At 45.3% G+C, this 17,538-nt stretch overlaps 1 protein-coding gene across 3 annotated transcripts; it reads left to right on the forward strand.

Annotated features, from left to right (window-relative positions):
• The first annotated feature begins 7,641 nt into the window (after positions 1-7,641).
• Positions 7,642-17,538, forward strand: LOC139423642 (blood vessel epicardial substance-like). 3 transcript variants are annotated; one of them, XM_071175255.1, is made up of 10 exons: positions 7,642-8,229; positions 8,325-8,433; positions 8,996-9,183; positions 11,174-11,409; positions 12,678-12,802; positions 13,455-13,642; positions 13,829-13,937; positions 14,110-14,277; positions 15,030-15,171; positions 16,430-17,538. In XM_071175255.1, the coding sequence occupies exons 1-10, from the start codon at positions 7,727-7,729 to the stop codon at positions 16,564-16,566; spliced, it is 1,905 nt and encodes a 634-aa protein (XP_071031356.1). In that variant the 5' UTR covers positions 7,642-7,726; the 3' UTR covers positions 16,567-17,538. The 3 variants fall into 3 exon arrangements, with proteins under 3 accessions (XP_071031356.1, XP_071031338.1, XP_071031346.1); XM_071175245.1 differs by lacking the exons at positions 7,642-8,229; positions 8,325-8,433; positions 8,996-9,183 and adding exons at positions 10,280-10,415; positions 15,586-15,633 and having other exon boundaries at positions 11,133-11,409; XM_071175237.1 differs by lacking the exons at positions 7,642-8,229; positions 8,325-8,433; positions 8,996-9,183 and adding an exon at positions 10,221-10,415 and having other exon boundaries at positions 11,133-11,409.

Consider the following 17,538-nt stretch of genomic DNA (forward strand, 5'->3'; position numbering starts at 1 on the left):
ATCCTACGTCCACAGCTTGTCACACCATAAAGACTCCCCATTCTAATCCTACGTCCACAGCTTGTCACACCATAAAGACTCCCCATTCTAATCCTACGTCCACAGCTTGTCCCACCATAAAGACTCCCCATTCTAATCCTACGTCCACAGCTTGTCACACCATAAAGACTCCCCATTCTAATCCTACGTCCACAGCTTGTCACACCATAAAGACTCCCCATTCTAATCCTACGTCCACAGCTTGTCACACCATAAAGACTCCCCATTCTAATCCTACGTCCACAGCTTGTCACACCATAAAGACTCCCCATTCTAATCCTACGTCCACAGCTTGTCACACCATAAAGACTCCCCATTCTAATCCTACGTCCACAGCTTGTCACACCATAAAGACTCCCCATTCTAATCCTACGTCCACAGCTTGTCACACCATAAAGACTCCCCATTCTAATCCTACGTCCACAGCTTGTCACACCATAAAGACTCCCCATTCTAATCCTACGTCCACAGCTTGTCCCACCATAAAGACTCCCCATTCTAATCCTACGTCCACAGCTTGTCACACCATAAAGACTCCCCATTCTAATCCTACGTCCACAGCTTGTCACACCATAAAGACTCCCCATTCTAATCCTACGTCCACAGCTTGTCACACCATAAAGACTCCCCATTCTAATCCTACGTCCACAGCTTGTCACACCATAAAGACTCCCCATTCTAATCCTACGTCCACAGCTTGTCACACCATAAAGACTCCCCATTCTAATCCTACGTCCACAGCTTGTCACACCATAAAGACTCCCCATTCTAATCCTACGTCCACAGCTTGTCACACCATAAAGACTCCCCATTCTAATCCTACGTCCACAGCTTGTCCCACCATAAAGACTCCCCATTCTAATCCTACGTCCACAGCTTGTCACACCATAAAGACTCCCCATTCTAATCCTACGTCCACAGCTTGTCACACCATAAAGACTCCCCATTCTAATCCTACGTCCACAGCTTGTCACACCATAAAGACTCCCCATTCTAATCCTACGTCCACAGCTTGTCACACCATAAAGACTCCCCATTCTAATCCTACGTCCACAGCTTGTCACACCATAAAGACTCCCCATTCTAATCCTACGTCCACAGCTTGTCACACCATAAAGACTCCCCATTTGCAGCACTGGTCCTTGTCTTGTTCCATAGGGCATCTCCTCAATAGGTAAACCATAAACCAACTGCATTAGTACCTCCAGGGCGCTCCCAACCATATCATTCTTGATGAAATTGCCCATATTGATGCTGGTGAGGTTAGCCAACATCTCACCCCTTGGCTCCTATCCTCTCAAGTGCATCTCTCACCTACAACACTTGGAGTGGGGGCTATTTTAGCCCATTCTGTCAGAAATTCTTACACTCACCAAAAACTGAGCCCCTTCCTACACGCGGGAGACCAGTTTCAGTCTCTGATGGGATGGGGAGCCACTCCCAGGTATGCTCCCTTCCACCAAGACTATTATGAACCTGTTTACTAACTGCTCTTGTTCAATTATTTCAGGTTCATCACGGAGCACCTCGGAATCCGGTCTTGCGTCAAACCATGAAACTTTCGAAATATCTCAGATAGCCCTTCTCCTCTCCTCCATCTGCTCCCTGAATGTTTTCCGAGTGCCCAAACTCCTAGGTTCAGACTTGACCAACTTAGGGGGACCTCCTTCCCTAAGGTCTCCTCCATTCCCTGGTGCTATATAGCCACCTGGCCCGGAGCGTGTGGTTCTGTCCCCACCAGCCCCCTTGAGGCCCCTTTGGCACAGCTCCACTCCAGTGGTTATTTTCCAACCCTTTAGTAAAACAGCCAGATCCTCCCGGTTACATCCATCCCATAGGTCAAGACAACTGTAGCTAGTGGTTGTCGTGGAGACAGTGGAGGAGATAGCTGTGCTGCTGTTGAGGTGCCATGAGTGGTCCTCATCACTGAGAGATTATTTGTCATTCCTCCCCCGCTCTCTGTCTCTGTTACCGGCCACTTTTGCACAATGGCTCAAAGGCTTATCAAATCAAATCAAATAAAATAAAATGAAATGTATTTATATAGCCCTTCGTACATCAGCTGATATCTCAAAGTGCTGTACAGAAACCCAGCCTAAAACCCCAAACAGCAAGCAATGCAGGTGTTGAAGCACTTTGGCTAGGAAAAACTCCCTAGAAAGGCCAAAACCTAGGAAGAAACCTAGAGAAGAACCAGGCTATGAGGGGTGGCCAGTCCTCTTCTGGCTGTGCCGGGTGGAGATTATAACAGAACATGGCCAAGATGTTCAAATGTTCATAAATGACCAGCATGGTCAAATAATAGGTCTGGGACAGGTAGCACGTCCGGTGAACAGGTCAGGATTCCATAGCCGCAGGCAGAACAGTTGAAACTGGAGCAGCAGCACGGCCAGGTGGACTGGGGACAGCAAGGAGTCATCAGGCCAGGTAGTCCTGAGGCATGGTCCTAGGGCTCAGGTCCTCCGAGAGAGAGAAAGAAAGAGAGAAAGAGAGAATCAGAGAGAGCATACTTAAATTCACACAGGACACCGGATAAGACAGGAGAAGTACTCCAGATATAAAAAACTGACTCTAGCCCCCCGACACATAAACTACTGCAGCATAAATACTGGAGGCTGAGATTGGAGGGGTCAGGACACACTGTGGCCCCATCCGATGATACCCCCGAACAGGGCCAAACAGGAAGGATATAACCCCATCCACTTTGCCAAAGCACAGCCGCCACAACATTAGAGGGATATCTTCAACCACCAACTTACCATCCTGAGACAAGGCCGAGTATAGCCCACAAAGATCTCCGCCACGGCACACCCCAAGGGGGGGCGCCAACCCAATCAAACCGCCCTCCCCTCCTCCCCTTCATCTACAGTACACTGATTGGGAATGACTTGCTAGGTGGAAACAATATGGTGGACGCTCATCATTAGGCTGGCTTTCACGTGGTCAGGTCTTTCAAATCAGTGCAATGAAGGAGAGGAGGCAAGGAGAGGACAGACTTTTAGACAATGGAGAGAGAGGCAGTGAGTCAGTCCTCTTGTGTTAGACACACACACCTCCCTGGTCCTCCTAGCTGTGACTATGCAAGCAGCTTCCTGATTACTGGAGTGGGGCCTACAGGTACACTGACTAATGAAGAAGACAAGGAAATGAAGACTCTCTCCTCTGCTCCTGGACATGTGTTCACATGAGTGTGTGTGTGGGAGAGTTTACTGAGTTTGACTTGAAGCAAAGCAGAACCAATGGCTCTAGCTAGCTACCAACTCTGTGAAGCTAGTTCGGATGTTTTTAATGACAGTACTTTATGTTGGGGACATATTCAGAGTGATGTGTGTGACTGGAGCTTGAACTCTGGAAAGTGTGTGTGTGTGTGTGTGTGTGTGTGTGTGTGTGTGTGTGTGTGTGTGTGTGTGTGTGTGTGTGTGTGTGTGTGTGTGTGTGTGTGTGTGTGTGTGTGTGTTTATGTGTTTATATACACTTAAAAAAGGTTCCAAAAGGGTTATTTGGCTGTCTCCATAGGATAACTATTACGATCCAGGGAGAACCCTTTTGGCTCCACGTAGAACTATTTTGTAGAACCCTCTGTGGATGGGATCCTACATGGAACCCAAAAGGGTTCTTCAATGGGTTCTACTATGGGGACAGCGGAATAACCCTTTTAGGTTCTAGATAGCTCCTTTTTCCCCGAAGAGTGTAGGAGCCATACTGGAAGACACCTTTTCTCTTTTTCTTTAAGTCACAAAAAATAGAAGAGTCTCTTGTTCATCAGAAAGAATGAACAAATGAACGTCTTTGGAGCACAGAGAGAGAAAAGGCCAGATAAGAATCCCCCGTCTGAGTCTCTCTCATTATACGAGAGGAATGAAAAGAGGCACCTCGTTTTCCATGGTCTCTTTTATCAGAGGCCTTTTTTGTCGTGTGTGTGTGTGTGTGTGTGTGTGTGTGTGTGTGTGTGTGTGTGTGTGTGTGTGTGTGTGTGTGTGTGTGTGTGTGTGTGTGTGTGTGTGTGTGTGTGTGTGTGTGTGTGTGTGTGTGTGTGTGTGTTGTATAGGCCCAGACACATATCGGTAAGGCTGATCTTCTGCATTGATGGACACGTACAGGATGAAGACAACGAGGAGGAGGAGGATGGCCTGTTTTCTCTTCTCCAATACGAGATGCAACAGATTCTCTCTGCAACAGGAAATCAAAGTAGGCTAATACATGGCTCTTTTTGAGGTAATGACAATTTAAAATGTCTTTAGTTCCACTCCCAGGACAATGTCAGTCCTCCTGTCAAATCTGGGCTCTGGTAGCCTATCAATATTTTGCTGGTACCTGTAGTTACATTACTTCATTTGTGTTTGTATTTATTAGGGATCCCCATTAGTTCCTGCTAAGGCAGCAGCTACTCTTCCTGGGTTCCAAACACATTAATGCACTTACATCACACATTAAACAAAAGATAAAACAGTACATCATATAACATTATTACACCACTACATATCTACAATACAAAATGTATAATACCACCGTAAAACAATATTACAATGTACGTGTGTGTAGAGTGTGTATGCTAGCGTGTGTTCATGATTTAAATTAAACACAATATTCTCTTCCTTCATAGAATACGTGTCATAATATAATTGTAAACCAGTACTGTTATAGCCTCGTTGCAATATAAGGCTTTCAGAGACAAACAAACCCACACCACTTTCATTCTCTGATCTGCCACTCACCCCCACCCCTCACCTCTCACCATACACCCCAGCTCAGCTCAGTCCATCTTTCTGTCTGTCCTCTCTACTTACCCCTGAAATCTACCTGCCCCCCACCCCTCCTTACATATCCCCAGTTCTGTCCCCTTCCTGTAGCTCTGTGTTCCCCTAACACGGTGCAGCAGGCCTGTCACACTACATTTGTAGAGCTGGACTGCCTCCTGGGACTGTGTGTATGTGTGTGTGTGTGTGTGTGTGTGTGTGTGTGTGTGTGTGTGTGTGTGTGTGTGTGTGTGTGTGTGTGCGCGCCTCCCAGGACAGTCTGACTCATTTGTCTGCAGGAATGGGAAACTATCAGTTCCGTGGAAACAGGGGTTTATCATAGCAAATCTCCATGTCGCCTGTCAGTTAATGAGGAAATCAATTAGTTCATCATCCAGTCTCCCAGATGAAGGAAGGAACACAGCAGAGTATGTGATATGTATGAGAGTTTGTGGTTAATAGTTATGGGCTTGTAGTTAATGGCTGCATCTAATGGAGAGTAATGGGACACTATCACAAGCTTGTCCCTTGTCGGGCTTATCTATCATAGAGTGTGTGTGTGTGTGTGTGTGTGTGTGTGTGTGTGTGTGTGTGTGTGTGTGTGTGTGTGTGTGTGTGTGTGTGTGTGCGCATGACAAAATACATCAGTGTATCTTTGCATGAGTAGAGTCATTAGAGTCGGCCTACAGTGTGTGTGGTTTCCTCAGTCAATCCAAGGTCCAGGGCCTATATCTGGGGAGTCTCTAAAAATAACACTAATGACAGTGCTGAGAATTCTCTGAAAGAGATTCATTACGCCTCGGTTTGAGTTCACCGGTGTTGTTTGTGTGTGTCTGTGTGTGTGGAGTGTGTGTAGAGGTGGGTGTATTTGTCTGACATACTTTCTCCTAACCAAAGCTAGTACCAGACATCCAGATATCCCTACATGCTCATACTAATTGGCATTTTTCATACCCACCTGCTCTCTCTCTCTTCTCTCTCTACCTCTCTCTCTCTCTTTCTCTCTCTTCCCTCTCTCTCTCTCTCTCTCTCTCTCTCTCTCTCTCTCTCTCTCTCTCTCTCTCTCTCTCTCTCGGACAGATGAAGACCTAAGGGACAGATACTTCTCTCCACTCTCTCTGCCAAGGTTGTTTAATGCCATGTCCCAATTAACACCACCTCTCTCTAAATTAATGAGGGAGAAGGTCCACCATTTGTCAAACCTGAACATATATACACACACACACACACACACTAGTGTGTGGAGGGTGTAGTCCTATTTATAGATGGGTAGGGTTTCTGATAGTCTTTGTATAGCTGCTGGTAGCTGGCACAATCTACATCACATTCTCCCTGTGTGTAAATGTAGTTGCACACTCACGTACACACAGTGCTTGAATTGGTCCGGTGCACACCAACACCTCTAATGTTGTACTGCTTAAGTACGAGTTATGTTAATTTCAGACTGGAGTGTGTCCCGGGGGATCAACACTGCTCCAATATTTGCTCTACAATATGAACATTGGTACTGTAAAAGTACCAACGCCTAAAGTGAGTTGCACCTCTTTTATAATGAGATTGAGTTTGATAACCAGGGTAGTGTGTTGGTGAGTGTGTATGTTTAGTGTTCTGAGCAGCCCATGGTGCAACCACAATGTTGACCTTAGACTGGAGTGTGGGAAGGGAGATAACCACTCTTAGCATCAAGTTAGTCACAACAGCTGAAGCCAGGGTCCGTTCCCACAACTACATACCTTCAGACTGCCCCTTAATGTTTCCCATCTCCCATAGACAGCTGTGGTAACCTTCAGTTTGAAAAGAGGGCAAGAATTCCTCAGAGAGCGAGAGAGAGAGGGGGACTGAGTGAGACAGAGGTGGAGGGCTGAGAGAGAGCGAATTTGAGAGAGAGGGGGGGGGGGGTTGAGTGAGACAGAGGTGGAGGGCTGAGAGAGAGCGAAAGAGAGAGCGAGAGAGCGAGAGAGAGAGAGAGAGAGAGAGAGAGAGAGAGAGAAAGAGCACTCACACAAACAGAGGATGTATCTAGCTCTGTCTGTCTGACATACTGAAGGATTTGGACCCAGGGGATCTCTGCATGTGATTGCAGCATGTCCTAAATATTTCACACTTCCTGAGTTTTCAGTCCTCTGCAGCTCTGTGATTCTCAATGTCACCTTGACTGTCTGGTCAGGTAGGCAGCAGCTCACCAGGGGAAACTGCAGTGGGTTCTTTTAGCCCAGATAGATCATTGCTGCCTCCCCACTGCTAGTCTACCACTGTGATTTATGATGTACTGGTCTGAAGACAGAGATCAAGGAGTGGGAAAGACACACACACACATACACACAAACACACACAACCTCTCATTAGAGTTGAGCTGTTTCATCCCCCAGGGTCCATCCTACTCACATTTACACCCATAGCAGAACAAGAAACAGGTAGAGGAAAATGATACAGCCCTACTGAGTTGTTGGAGACCACCTTCTGTCAGAGACCTTGGATTCATCATCACAATCTTCTCTTGATCAGGCAAATTCATAACCCCATCATCACAGTATATGTTTAGTGAGTTTGAGAATTATCTGAGATTTGCATTGAAAGGTAAACATGTTAGGCCTACTTGGTGGTGTTGTGTAATGTAATTTGCTTAGGCTGTAAGTTGATGAATACGTCATTTGATATCCGTACATCTCAATATCGCATTTCAATTATTGGATATATCCTAGACGTCATGTGCATAGAAAATATGGTTTGGATGAGCCGGATAGAGCTTTAAACAGTAGGACGTCAGGACCAAGGGGAGGAGTTACTTAGCCACCCCCGTCCCGATACCCAGGTCATATTTTAAGAGGTGATATAATCAAAACTTAGGGCGATTAAATGTTAGGGTGGAAGTCTCCGTGACGTTTCACTTATTCGTTTTCTCCTACCACCTCTCAGTTTTCTGAAAAGTGACGTGCTCCACACGCGCGACAATGGAGGCGCCAGAATTTTTCCCACCTTCTGAAAACTTGACGGCGGCTGTCGTGCACCCGCTGTGCGAAGAATGGAAGGGGGGATCCGAGGGTGCCATCTTCCACCTCGCCAGTATCTTCCTTGTTTTGGGGTTCATGGGAGGGAGCGGGTTCTATGGGCTCCTCTACTTGTTTACCTTTCTGACGCTCGGTTTCTTCTGCACAACCATTTGGTCATGGTCGGACGCGTGCACCACCGACACCTTTTTGTGGAATTTCGCTCTCTTTGGGATATGTGCGGTTCAAGTTGTGCACGTCGCCTACCGGCTGAGGAACGTTACTTTCGAAAAGGAGTTTCAAGATCTGTACAGCTACCTGTTCAAAAAGCTGGGGGTGTCGCTCACCCACTTCGGCAAGATAGTCGCCTGTTGTGAAGGGGACATCCACACTATAGAGAAAGACCACTGTTTTGCCATGGAGGGCAAGACTGCTATTGATAAGCTGTCCGTTCTTCTGTCCGGCAGGTGCATTTCAACTTCACTTTGACATTTTATCCAATTGTATTTGGTGTTATGTCATATAAAATAGCCTAATGTCCCACTTTTTTTTCTTCTTACAGAATTCGTGTGACAGTAAATGGAGAGTTTTTACATGACATATATCCTTTCCAGTTTCTCGATTCACCTGAATGGGACTCTCTCCGGCCGTCAGAGGAGGGAGTTTTCCAGGTAAATAGTAAACTGATCGAATAAAGCCAAATTTGGCTGTGTCTGGCATATACACTGAGTATACAAAACATTAGGAACACCTGCTCTTTCCATGACATAGACTGACCAGATTAATCCAGGTGAAAGCTACTGTATGATCCCTTATTGATGTCACTTGTTAAATCCACTTCAATCAGTGTAGATGAAGGGGAGGAGACAGGTTAAAGAATGATGTTTAAGCCTTGAGACAATTGAGACATGAATGGTGTATGTGTGCCATTCAGCGGGTGAATGGGAAAGACAGAAGATTGAAGTGCCTTGGAAATGGTGGTATGGTCTAGGTGCCCGGCGCACGGGTTGTGTCAAGAACTGCAAGCTGCTGGGTTTTTAACGCGCAACAGTTTCCCGTGTGTATCAATAATGGTCCACCACCCAAAGGACATCCAGACAACTTGACACAACTGTGGGAAGCATTGGAGTCCACATTGGCCAACATCCCTGTAGGGAGTGCAACTCAGTACTAAGAAGGTGTTCCTAATGTTTGGTATACTCAGTGTATAAGCATTCGTGTTTTCTTTCCCAGGTGACCCTGCGTGCAGATAATTGCTGTAGGTACGTTTCTTGGAGACGTAAGAAACTGTACCTACTCTTCGCCAAACACCGCTACATCGCCAAGGTCTTTGCGCTCGTGGTGCGGAATGACATCGCGGACAAGCTGTACTCCCTCAACGACAAGGCGTTCGACAGCCGCGGGTTCCGATATGATCTCCGGTTACCCACCTACTGTCACGTGTCCCCGTTGCCAGAATTAGACCGGACAGATGGGTTCCTACGAGTCCCAGCGCAATATGACCGTGGTCACCGTGGCCGTGTCCCTATAACTATAACAGCACCCGAAGAGACTGACTAGTGACTGGAACGGAACTTTTAAATGTTTGTTTTTCATTAATGGATGTTATTTTTGTCTGTTTGTTATCCTCAAGTCCTTAGGCTATGGATATGGCATAAACTATGTAGTTTACGCATCAGCATAGAATACATTGTAGCACATAAAGTAACCATCCACTTGGTTTGCCAGGCATCATGCAATAGGGCGCGCGCGCGCGTGTGTGTGTGTGTGTGTGTGGGGGGGGGGGGGGGGGGGGGGGGCTCTGCTGGCCCAGGCTCTGCTGGCCCAGATTACAGTCCAACTCCGTGGTTATGATACGATTTCATTACACACTTTTCAGTTTAATTTCCAGCTCTACCACCACAGTATCTCTCCCTTCTCTCCAAAGTAACTAAACAGTTATCAAAATACCAGTGAAATGTTACCCCCTGATTCCTGTTTATGTTTTATAGTGTACTTTACTACCTGTCTGTCTTAAATTGAGACTGTATATTCAATTGCCTTACTGAGTTTTTTTTGTCAATATTTGTGTTAATCATAAAAAAGTATTAACAATGCAATGTGGCCCTATACGTTTTGTATCTCGAATAACTTTCATTAGGCCTGCAACATTTTCTTCGGAGAGCGTGAATTTCTGTGGAGCAGTCAACAGGTGAGATCCGCTCACTTTCTCGCGCTGATCATGGCGCTGACCTTGGTGCTGATCTCATTAATATCTGCTCTTGTCAACCTCATCACGCAGCTCATGTCACCTCTGGAGTGTGAAGGAGCACTGTTCAATTAGGTTTACCAACACCTCGAAATACATAACACGATTCACTCGACTGGCTTCATAATATTTCCAAGGAGTTGCTGGCTGCTAGGCTACATTTTCAGTTTTCAAAAAGGGAAGTTTTACCTCCCCCTGTTGGCGTGCCTGGACTTTGCAGGTGCGCAGCGGCGGGTTGTGTTGACTGCTGTCCCCTCGCCTCTTGCCCATTTTAGTCAATGCCTGTCAGCACGCTGGAATGTGCGAATCACATTGTGCATTCCCCCAGCTCGCGAGGACCTTACATTTATAGCTCCTCAATACTTGTCCATTGTATTCTATTCCTGATCGATTGTTGTCAGATTGGTAAGTTACATCTCCCATTCTCTGTTATTTTACTCTGACTGAGGGGTGAAAGGAAAGTTAACGCTCAAACAAATTACGCTATTTCTTAAAACGTCAGCCGGTAGGTCCCGTTCATTTTCTACATTGTCTATTGTAGCCGACTAATTTCGCACATTTTCCATGTCATTTCATAATCTATGTCTCAGGGACTGGCAGTCAAATATTGTTGCGCGTTGGTCGGCAGATCCGCTCAAAACCCAGTTGAGGTTGGTATTTTCCCACACATTTGTTTGCGTGGCTGCATCGTTAACGTGAAACCTTTCAATATCACTCCAGTGCTGTATGATCGGTATGATGAATTCCCAGGCTATTTACATTATTACATCAGTTAGTTGCTGAATCAAATATGAACTTGACAGTGTCAGTAGGCCTATAATCATCTAAAAAGTTATTCTAATGCATTACTACATAAAAGAAAACATTTGGAAATACAGTAATCTGTTATGACAATCTATTGAAACCTGAGGATATTGCGATTGTGATAGTGACAAATTGATGTACACTATGAGAACAGCAGCAGCGTGAATTGACATTTCAACTGCAAAAATCTGCTGTTTCTACCACCAATCCTGTAACACTTAACTTGAAAGGGACCAACATAATATATTCATAACATGTACATACCTAATTCATAAGCAGTACATAAACAACCACAACACCCTCCCCACCTCTCTCTAGGTGAGGATCAGGATGTCTTCCTCTCCGGAGATGACCAGTAGCCTGTTCTACACCACCCTGGCCCCCCTGCGGTCGGCAGTCCCTGGGTCTGTACCCGGGGCTGGAGGTGGAGATCTGGTGATGCCCACCATGGAGCCCAACATAACCTCCTGTGAGGAGTGGGAGGAGGCCCACCACCTGCTCTTCCACCTGGGGAACCTGTCTCTCCTCCTGGGCCTGGTCATCCCCACCACCCTGACCCTGCACATGATCCTGCTGCGCCTCATGCTGATGACAGGTGGGTCCATACTGGCCTCTGCTGGCCCAGATTACAGTCCAACTCGGTGGTTATGATACAATTTCATTACACACTTTTCAGTTTAATTTCCAGCTCTACCACCACAGTATCTCTCCCTTCTCTCCAAAGTATCCACTCGTTCACTCCCCCTCAAGGATTCATATGCATTGAATTGCTTTTAGAAATATGATAAACACTATAGTGAGTGAATGAGTCCACACTTCCTGGAGAAGGAGGAGTGGCTGTGGTAGTACAGCTGGGAAAGGGACTGAGTAGAGTGGAAGGATATCACATCATGTGACCCCTTTGTTGGTGGTAGTACAGCTGGGGAAAGGGACTGTGCAGAGTGGAATGATATCACATCATGTGACCACTATGTTGGTGGTAGTACAGCTGGGGAAAGGGACTGAGCAGAGTGGAATGATATCACATCATGTGACCACTATGTTGGTGGTAGTAGAGCTGGGGAAAGGGACTGAGCAGAGTGGAATGATATCACATCATGTGACCACTATGTTGGTGGTAGTACAGCTGGGAAAGGGACTGAGCAGAGTGGAATGATATCACATCATGTGACCACTATGTTGGTGGTAGTAGAGCTGGGGAAAGGGACTGAGCAGAGTGGAATGATATCACATCATGTGACCACTATGTTGGTGGTAGTACAGCTGGGAAAGGGACTGAGCAGAGTGGAATGATATCACATCATGTGACCACTATGTTGGTGGTAGTACAGCTAGGGAAAGGGACTGAGCAGAGTGGAATGATATCACATCATGTGACCACTATGTTGGTGGTAGTACAGCTGGGGAAGGGACTGAGCAGAGAGGAATGATATCACATCATGTGACCACTATGTTGGTGGTAGTACAGCTGGGAAAGGGACTGAGCAGAGTGGAATGATATCACATCATGTGACCACTATGTTGGTGGTAGTACAGCTGGGGAAAGGGACTGAGCAGAGTGGAATGATATCACATCATGTGACCACTATGTTGGTGGTAGTACAGCTGGGAAAGGGACTGAGCAGAGTGGAATGATATCACATCATGTGACCACTATGTTGGTGGTAGTACAGCTGGGAAAGGGACTGAGCAGAGAGGAATGATATCACATCATGTGACCACTATGTTGGTGGTAGTACAGCTGCCTACTGGAGTTTTCTCAAGCTAATTTAATAATTTACCGCTATAGGGCAATATGAGGATAAAACTCAACCAATAACAACTCAAGTGTGCTTTATTACTTCCTGTTCCTGTCCCTGACAGGAAGCTGTCTGTTCATCACCTGGGCAACGCTGTACCGGTGTAACCTGGATGTCATGGTGTGGAACGTGGTCTTCCTGCTGGTCAACTTCATGCACTTCTTCTACCTGGTCTACAAACGCAGACCTGTGAGTTCTGCCCCAACACAGTCCAGTTAGAGGCAGACTGTGGTCCATTTATATACCGTACATACATACAGCTTAGAGTAGATACAAGTTGCCTGGAACAGTTATTTTGATGAGGAATTTTGGAGATGAGTATTCCATTGTGTCTCTCAGCGGTGAGACAGCCAGTCACATCCCCCTGGCGTTGGGGCTCTGTCTCTCTCTACCTAAATGAGATGCAGGTCTTTCAAATGCACTGCTGCCACCAGGGGACTTTCAGTGTGTAGGGGGCCTTCACATACCTGACCACCTCTCCTCATAACGAGGAAGGAAGTTATCTACACATCTATACTGCTGTCCTCTTCACTCCCATGCCTCCACTCCTCCCTCCACCTACTAACACTGAATGACATACATGAGTGAATTATGTCCTATCAATTCAATATCAAGGATGAGTGGAACTAGGTGGCCCTCACTTTATGTTGGCTTCTGTGGTGACATTGTATTAAAGACTCTAAAATATACTTCATGCCTGGTCCTTTATGATACGCCCTGTGGTTATCCACCCTGAATCAGGAGCCTAGCTCAAGTCACGTCAATCATCCATCATAACGCTTTATATTCCCCTCTACCAGCTACAGACAATGAGCTGTAACCGTGCTGTGTCTTCTGTCAGATTAAGATTGACAGGGAGCTGAAGTCAGTGTACAAGCGGATGTTTGAGCCTCTTCACGTGCGCGAGGCCCTGTTCCAGAGACTGACGGGCCAATTCTGCACCATCCAGAGCCTGAAGAAGGGACAGGTGTATGCTGCCGAGGACAAGACCTCCGTGGATGAGCGCCTCAGTATCCTCCTTAAAGGAAAGTAGGTATCACTCTGAGACATCTCCCTGTCACCTATCTGCCATGTCATTCCACCCCAGGTTTTCCCTGAATGATGATCACTAATGATAATAATAATGATCAATAAGGTTTAGCACTATCTGTGTGCATCTGTGTGCATTTGATCCGTCCATAGTCATCCATGTTGACTATACGTTTTGTGTGACAGAATGAAGGTGTCATATCGTGGTCATTTCCTCCATAACATCTACACCAACGCCTTCATCGACTCCCCTGAGTTCAGATCAACCCAGATGAACAGAGGAGAAAAATTCCAGGTATATATATAGGTGTTCCTATATAACCCAATTTATAATTTAACCCATATTCCAGTTCATAGTGTATCCATACTGGGTAAAACCAAACAACACAAGTACTGTTGGCATGATTCGGTCATGATAGGGCAGGTTTGTTACCGTGACCACCTGTGACTTGTTGATTCATTTACAGGTGACCATCATGGCGGAGGAGAACTGTAAGTTCCTATGTTGGTCCAGAGAGAGGCTCACCTACTTCCTGGAGTCTGACTCCTTCCTGAACGAGGTGTTCAGGTACCTCATTGGCAAAGACATCACCAACAAGCTGTACTCGCTCAACGACCCCACTCTCACTGACAAGGTGGGTTTAGTCACTGTTCAGAAATTGAGACACTGTAGTTTGTATTGTCTACAAACATACACTGAGTGTACAAACATTAGGAACACCTTCCTAATATTGAGTTGCACCCCCTTTTGCCTTCAGAACAGCCTCAATTCATCAGGGCATGGACTCTACAAGGTGTCGATAGTGTTCCACAGGGATGCTGGTCTATGTTGACTCCAATGCTTCCCACAGTTGTGTCAAGTTGGCTGAATGTCCTTTGGGTGGTGGACCATTTTTGATACACATGGGCAACTGTGAGTGTGAAAAACCCAGCAGTATTGCAGTTCTTGACACACTCAAATCGGTGCACCTGGTACCATACCCTGTTCAAAGGCACTTAAGTATTTTGTCTTGTCCATTCACCCTCTGACTGGCACACACACACAATCCACGTCTCAACTGTCTCAAGTCTTAAAAGTCCTTCTTTAACCTATATCCCCTTCATCTACAATGATTGAAGTGGAGTTAACAAGTGACATCAATAAGGGATCATAACTTTGATCTGGATTCACATGGTCAGTCTATGTCATGGAAAGAGCAGGTGTTCCTAATGTTTTGTACACTCAGTGTAATTGTGATTTGGTCATTAACATTCCTAAATTATGAATTGTCTCCTTAGATTCAAATAACAATGATTATGTAAGAAATGATTATGATGATGGTGGTGGTGACACCGATGATAACAATGATGACGATAACAATAACGATGACTATGTTTACATGAACAGGCAGCGAAGAAGATGGAGCGTCAGCCCAGCCTGTGCTCCCAGGTCTCTATGATGCAGATGAGGAACAGCATGGGCAGCACCAGTGACACCGGCGACATCCTGAACCAGATCCACCGTGGAGGCTCCAGTGAATCCTCACATCGTAAGTCTCACCACCTCCCATCAAGCTGTGATACTATTGGCCCATCTGTCAGTGTCTAACAACCTGATTAGCTATTGAGTCTGAAAAAGACTGACAGTATCATTCTTGTAATGCCACCTTTTAATAGTGGCAAAGTTTCGACTCACAGTGAATCTTTGCCAGGTCAATAGTAGCTGTTATACAGTCACTTAATTTACTCAAATCATGAGGTATTCTGGGTTGAGTCCGTCTTCATCGTTTACCCCTCATATCCGCTCTGATGTGTGATGTTAACAGTCACTAAATCCTTGTTTATTAGGGGTTTAGCTCCAATCTGACAACATTGTTTACTAAGTGTTGTGTTCTAGTTAGAGTTGTTCTCTGACATTGTTTCTCCTGTCCCCCCTCCTCCTCCTCCTCCTCCTCCTCCTCTAGCTGTGAATCAACCCACTCTCTCAGATCACACCTTGCCCTGAAGGGGGTGTAAGACTATCTCTTTTCTCCCCCCCACAGCCCTCAAATTCACCTTCCTAATGCCTGAGTCCCAGATCTGTTTGTGCTGTCTTGTCAACTATCATTTGACATGACAATGACATAGGAGTTGGCAAGACAGTTGAAACAGATCTGGGACTCAGGCTAGTTCATTCCCTCAAACCCAACCCTAAATATTTAACCCTACAGCTCTGCTCTATGTTGCCTGTTCTAAAACGAGTGATCCCCGGGTAACCTGGTTTGTCGTTTTAACATCTTCAAAGTTCAGTGTTTAAGAGTAGGACATCATTCATTCATATCATCCATCCTGTAGTAATAGTGCTGTGGTACAGCTCCTACTGGAACATGTTCAGTATTTAGACATACAAGACACACTTTAACCCCAACAGCTTCTACATTATCCTGTTGCTATTTCCATATCAAATGTAGGGGTTGAATAGCAAATGTGAGGGATATGTCTGGAAAAGGATTGAGTGCTTTTGTTTTCTTACCATGTTGATTTAACTTCACACTGTCTTCCCCCTGTCTCCAACACAATCATACACTATGTGAAATTAGGGCCTATCTGTGTATTCTGTCAAATGTGTGGTTGTGATTCTGTTTTGTTGTTAAAGCATTATCATATGAGTCAGAATGAAGGCTTGTGGAATTTGTGACCTATGACAACCTCGTTTGTGCCACCTTTATGGTGTGTTCGTCTGTGACCATATGGAAACACACACGGTTACCTAAAAAAAACACACACACACCTCTTTTCCCACCCTAATCGTTGTGCCCTTCTTTCCAGAAAAATCTCCTGGCTCCAACACATCCAAAACGATGAAGCCCATTGAAGAACAACTGGAAAATGACGTCTTTACAGAGTCTGAGCCAGACTCTCCTGTTAAGAAACGCCACACCCACTCGACAGCCATAGAGGTGTAAGATGTGACATTATCCTACAACAACAGTGCTGACCACCCACCTATATTGTAATCTGATACAGACCCTGGTTAGTTATGGTAGAATAACTTAAACAATAGCTTGAAAAAGGCTTTTACATGATCAAAATATCTATCTACGTGTATCTAGAAAACAGAACTGCACATTTTGGCATCTCACTTTGTCTTGTAGTGTTTGGTATTATTGTGAGTTTGTAGCTGTTGTACTTCTGAAATCCTGTTTGATTGGATGTTGTACAATGCCTTTGCAGTTCATTCCTACACAGTGAGAGTTCACAAAAGTATTACGTGTCACAACCAAAACATTTTAGTGTAAGCACAACCTCTGAGGAAGGTTTCTGTTAAACCTTTTACTCATTGTGTGATAAATTCTCTTATTTATGCACTGAGCTTCTGCATGGTTGTGTGTTGATGCATGTAGAGATCTAACAAGTTAAATCTTCTGGTCAATGCTAACCATTTGAGGCTGTTATGCTATTTTTTTCACGGCTATAAGCACACAAGCTTGGGATCACTCTTTTATGCCATGATCGTTACCTTATATTAATTACTCAGAGGGAACACTTGAAAAATAAATTAACAGTAGACCTCTGCTCTTTATCCTCTAGCGCCCTCTAGGAGCTATCATGAGTACTACCGGTTTCTTTTCTCATTCTGAACTCCTGTCACTGTTTAAACCAGGTCAATGTTCAAACTCATTCCATGGAGGGCATGTTTTGGTTTTTCCTTTCAAATGAGATCTAGATCAACCAGGTGAGGGAAGTTCTTTACTAATTAGTGACCTTAATTCATCAATCAAGTACGAGGAGCCAAACAGAAATTCGGCCCTTCGTGGAATGAGTTTGACACGTGGTTTAAACTGTCACATCCCTGAAAGATCAACCAGACCAAAAGAAGATGTAAGCAACAGGTTTTATTATTTCAGCCAAATAAACCTTTTGAATATCCAGACAAA

This window comes from Oncorhynchus clarkii, chromosome 2 (assembly GCF_045791955.1).
Source record: "Oncorhynchus clarkii lewisi isolate Uvic-CL-2024 chromosome 2, UVic_Ocla_1.0, whole genome shotgun sequence".
In the NCBI taxonomy this organism is placed as follows: Eukaryota; Metazoa; Chordata; class Actinopteri; order Salmoniformes; family Salmonidae; genus Oncorhynchus; species Oncorhynchus clarkii.

Coding starts and splice junctions, on each gene's coding strand:
- LOC139423642 (XM_071175255.1), top strand. CDS start 7,727: ATGGAGGCGCCAGAATTTTTCCCACCTTCTGAAAACTTGACGGCGGCT. Junction 8,434..8,995: donor CAGAGGAGGGAGTTTTCCAG/GTAAATAGTAAA, acceptor TTTCTTTCCCAG/GTGACCCTGCGTGCAGATAA. Junction 13,938..14,109: donor ACAGAGGAGAAAAATTCCAG/GTATATATATAG, acceptor ATTCATTTACAG/GTGACCATCATGGCGGAGGA.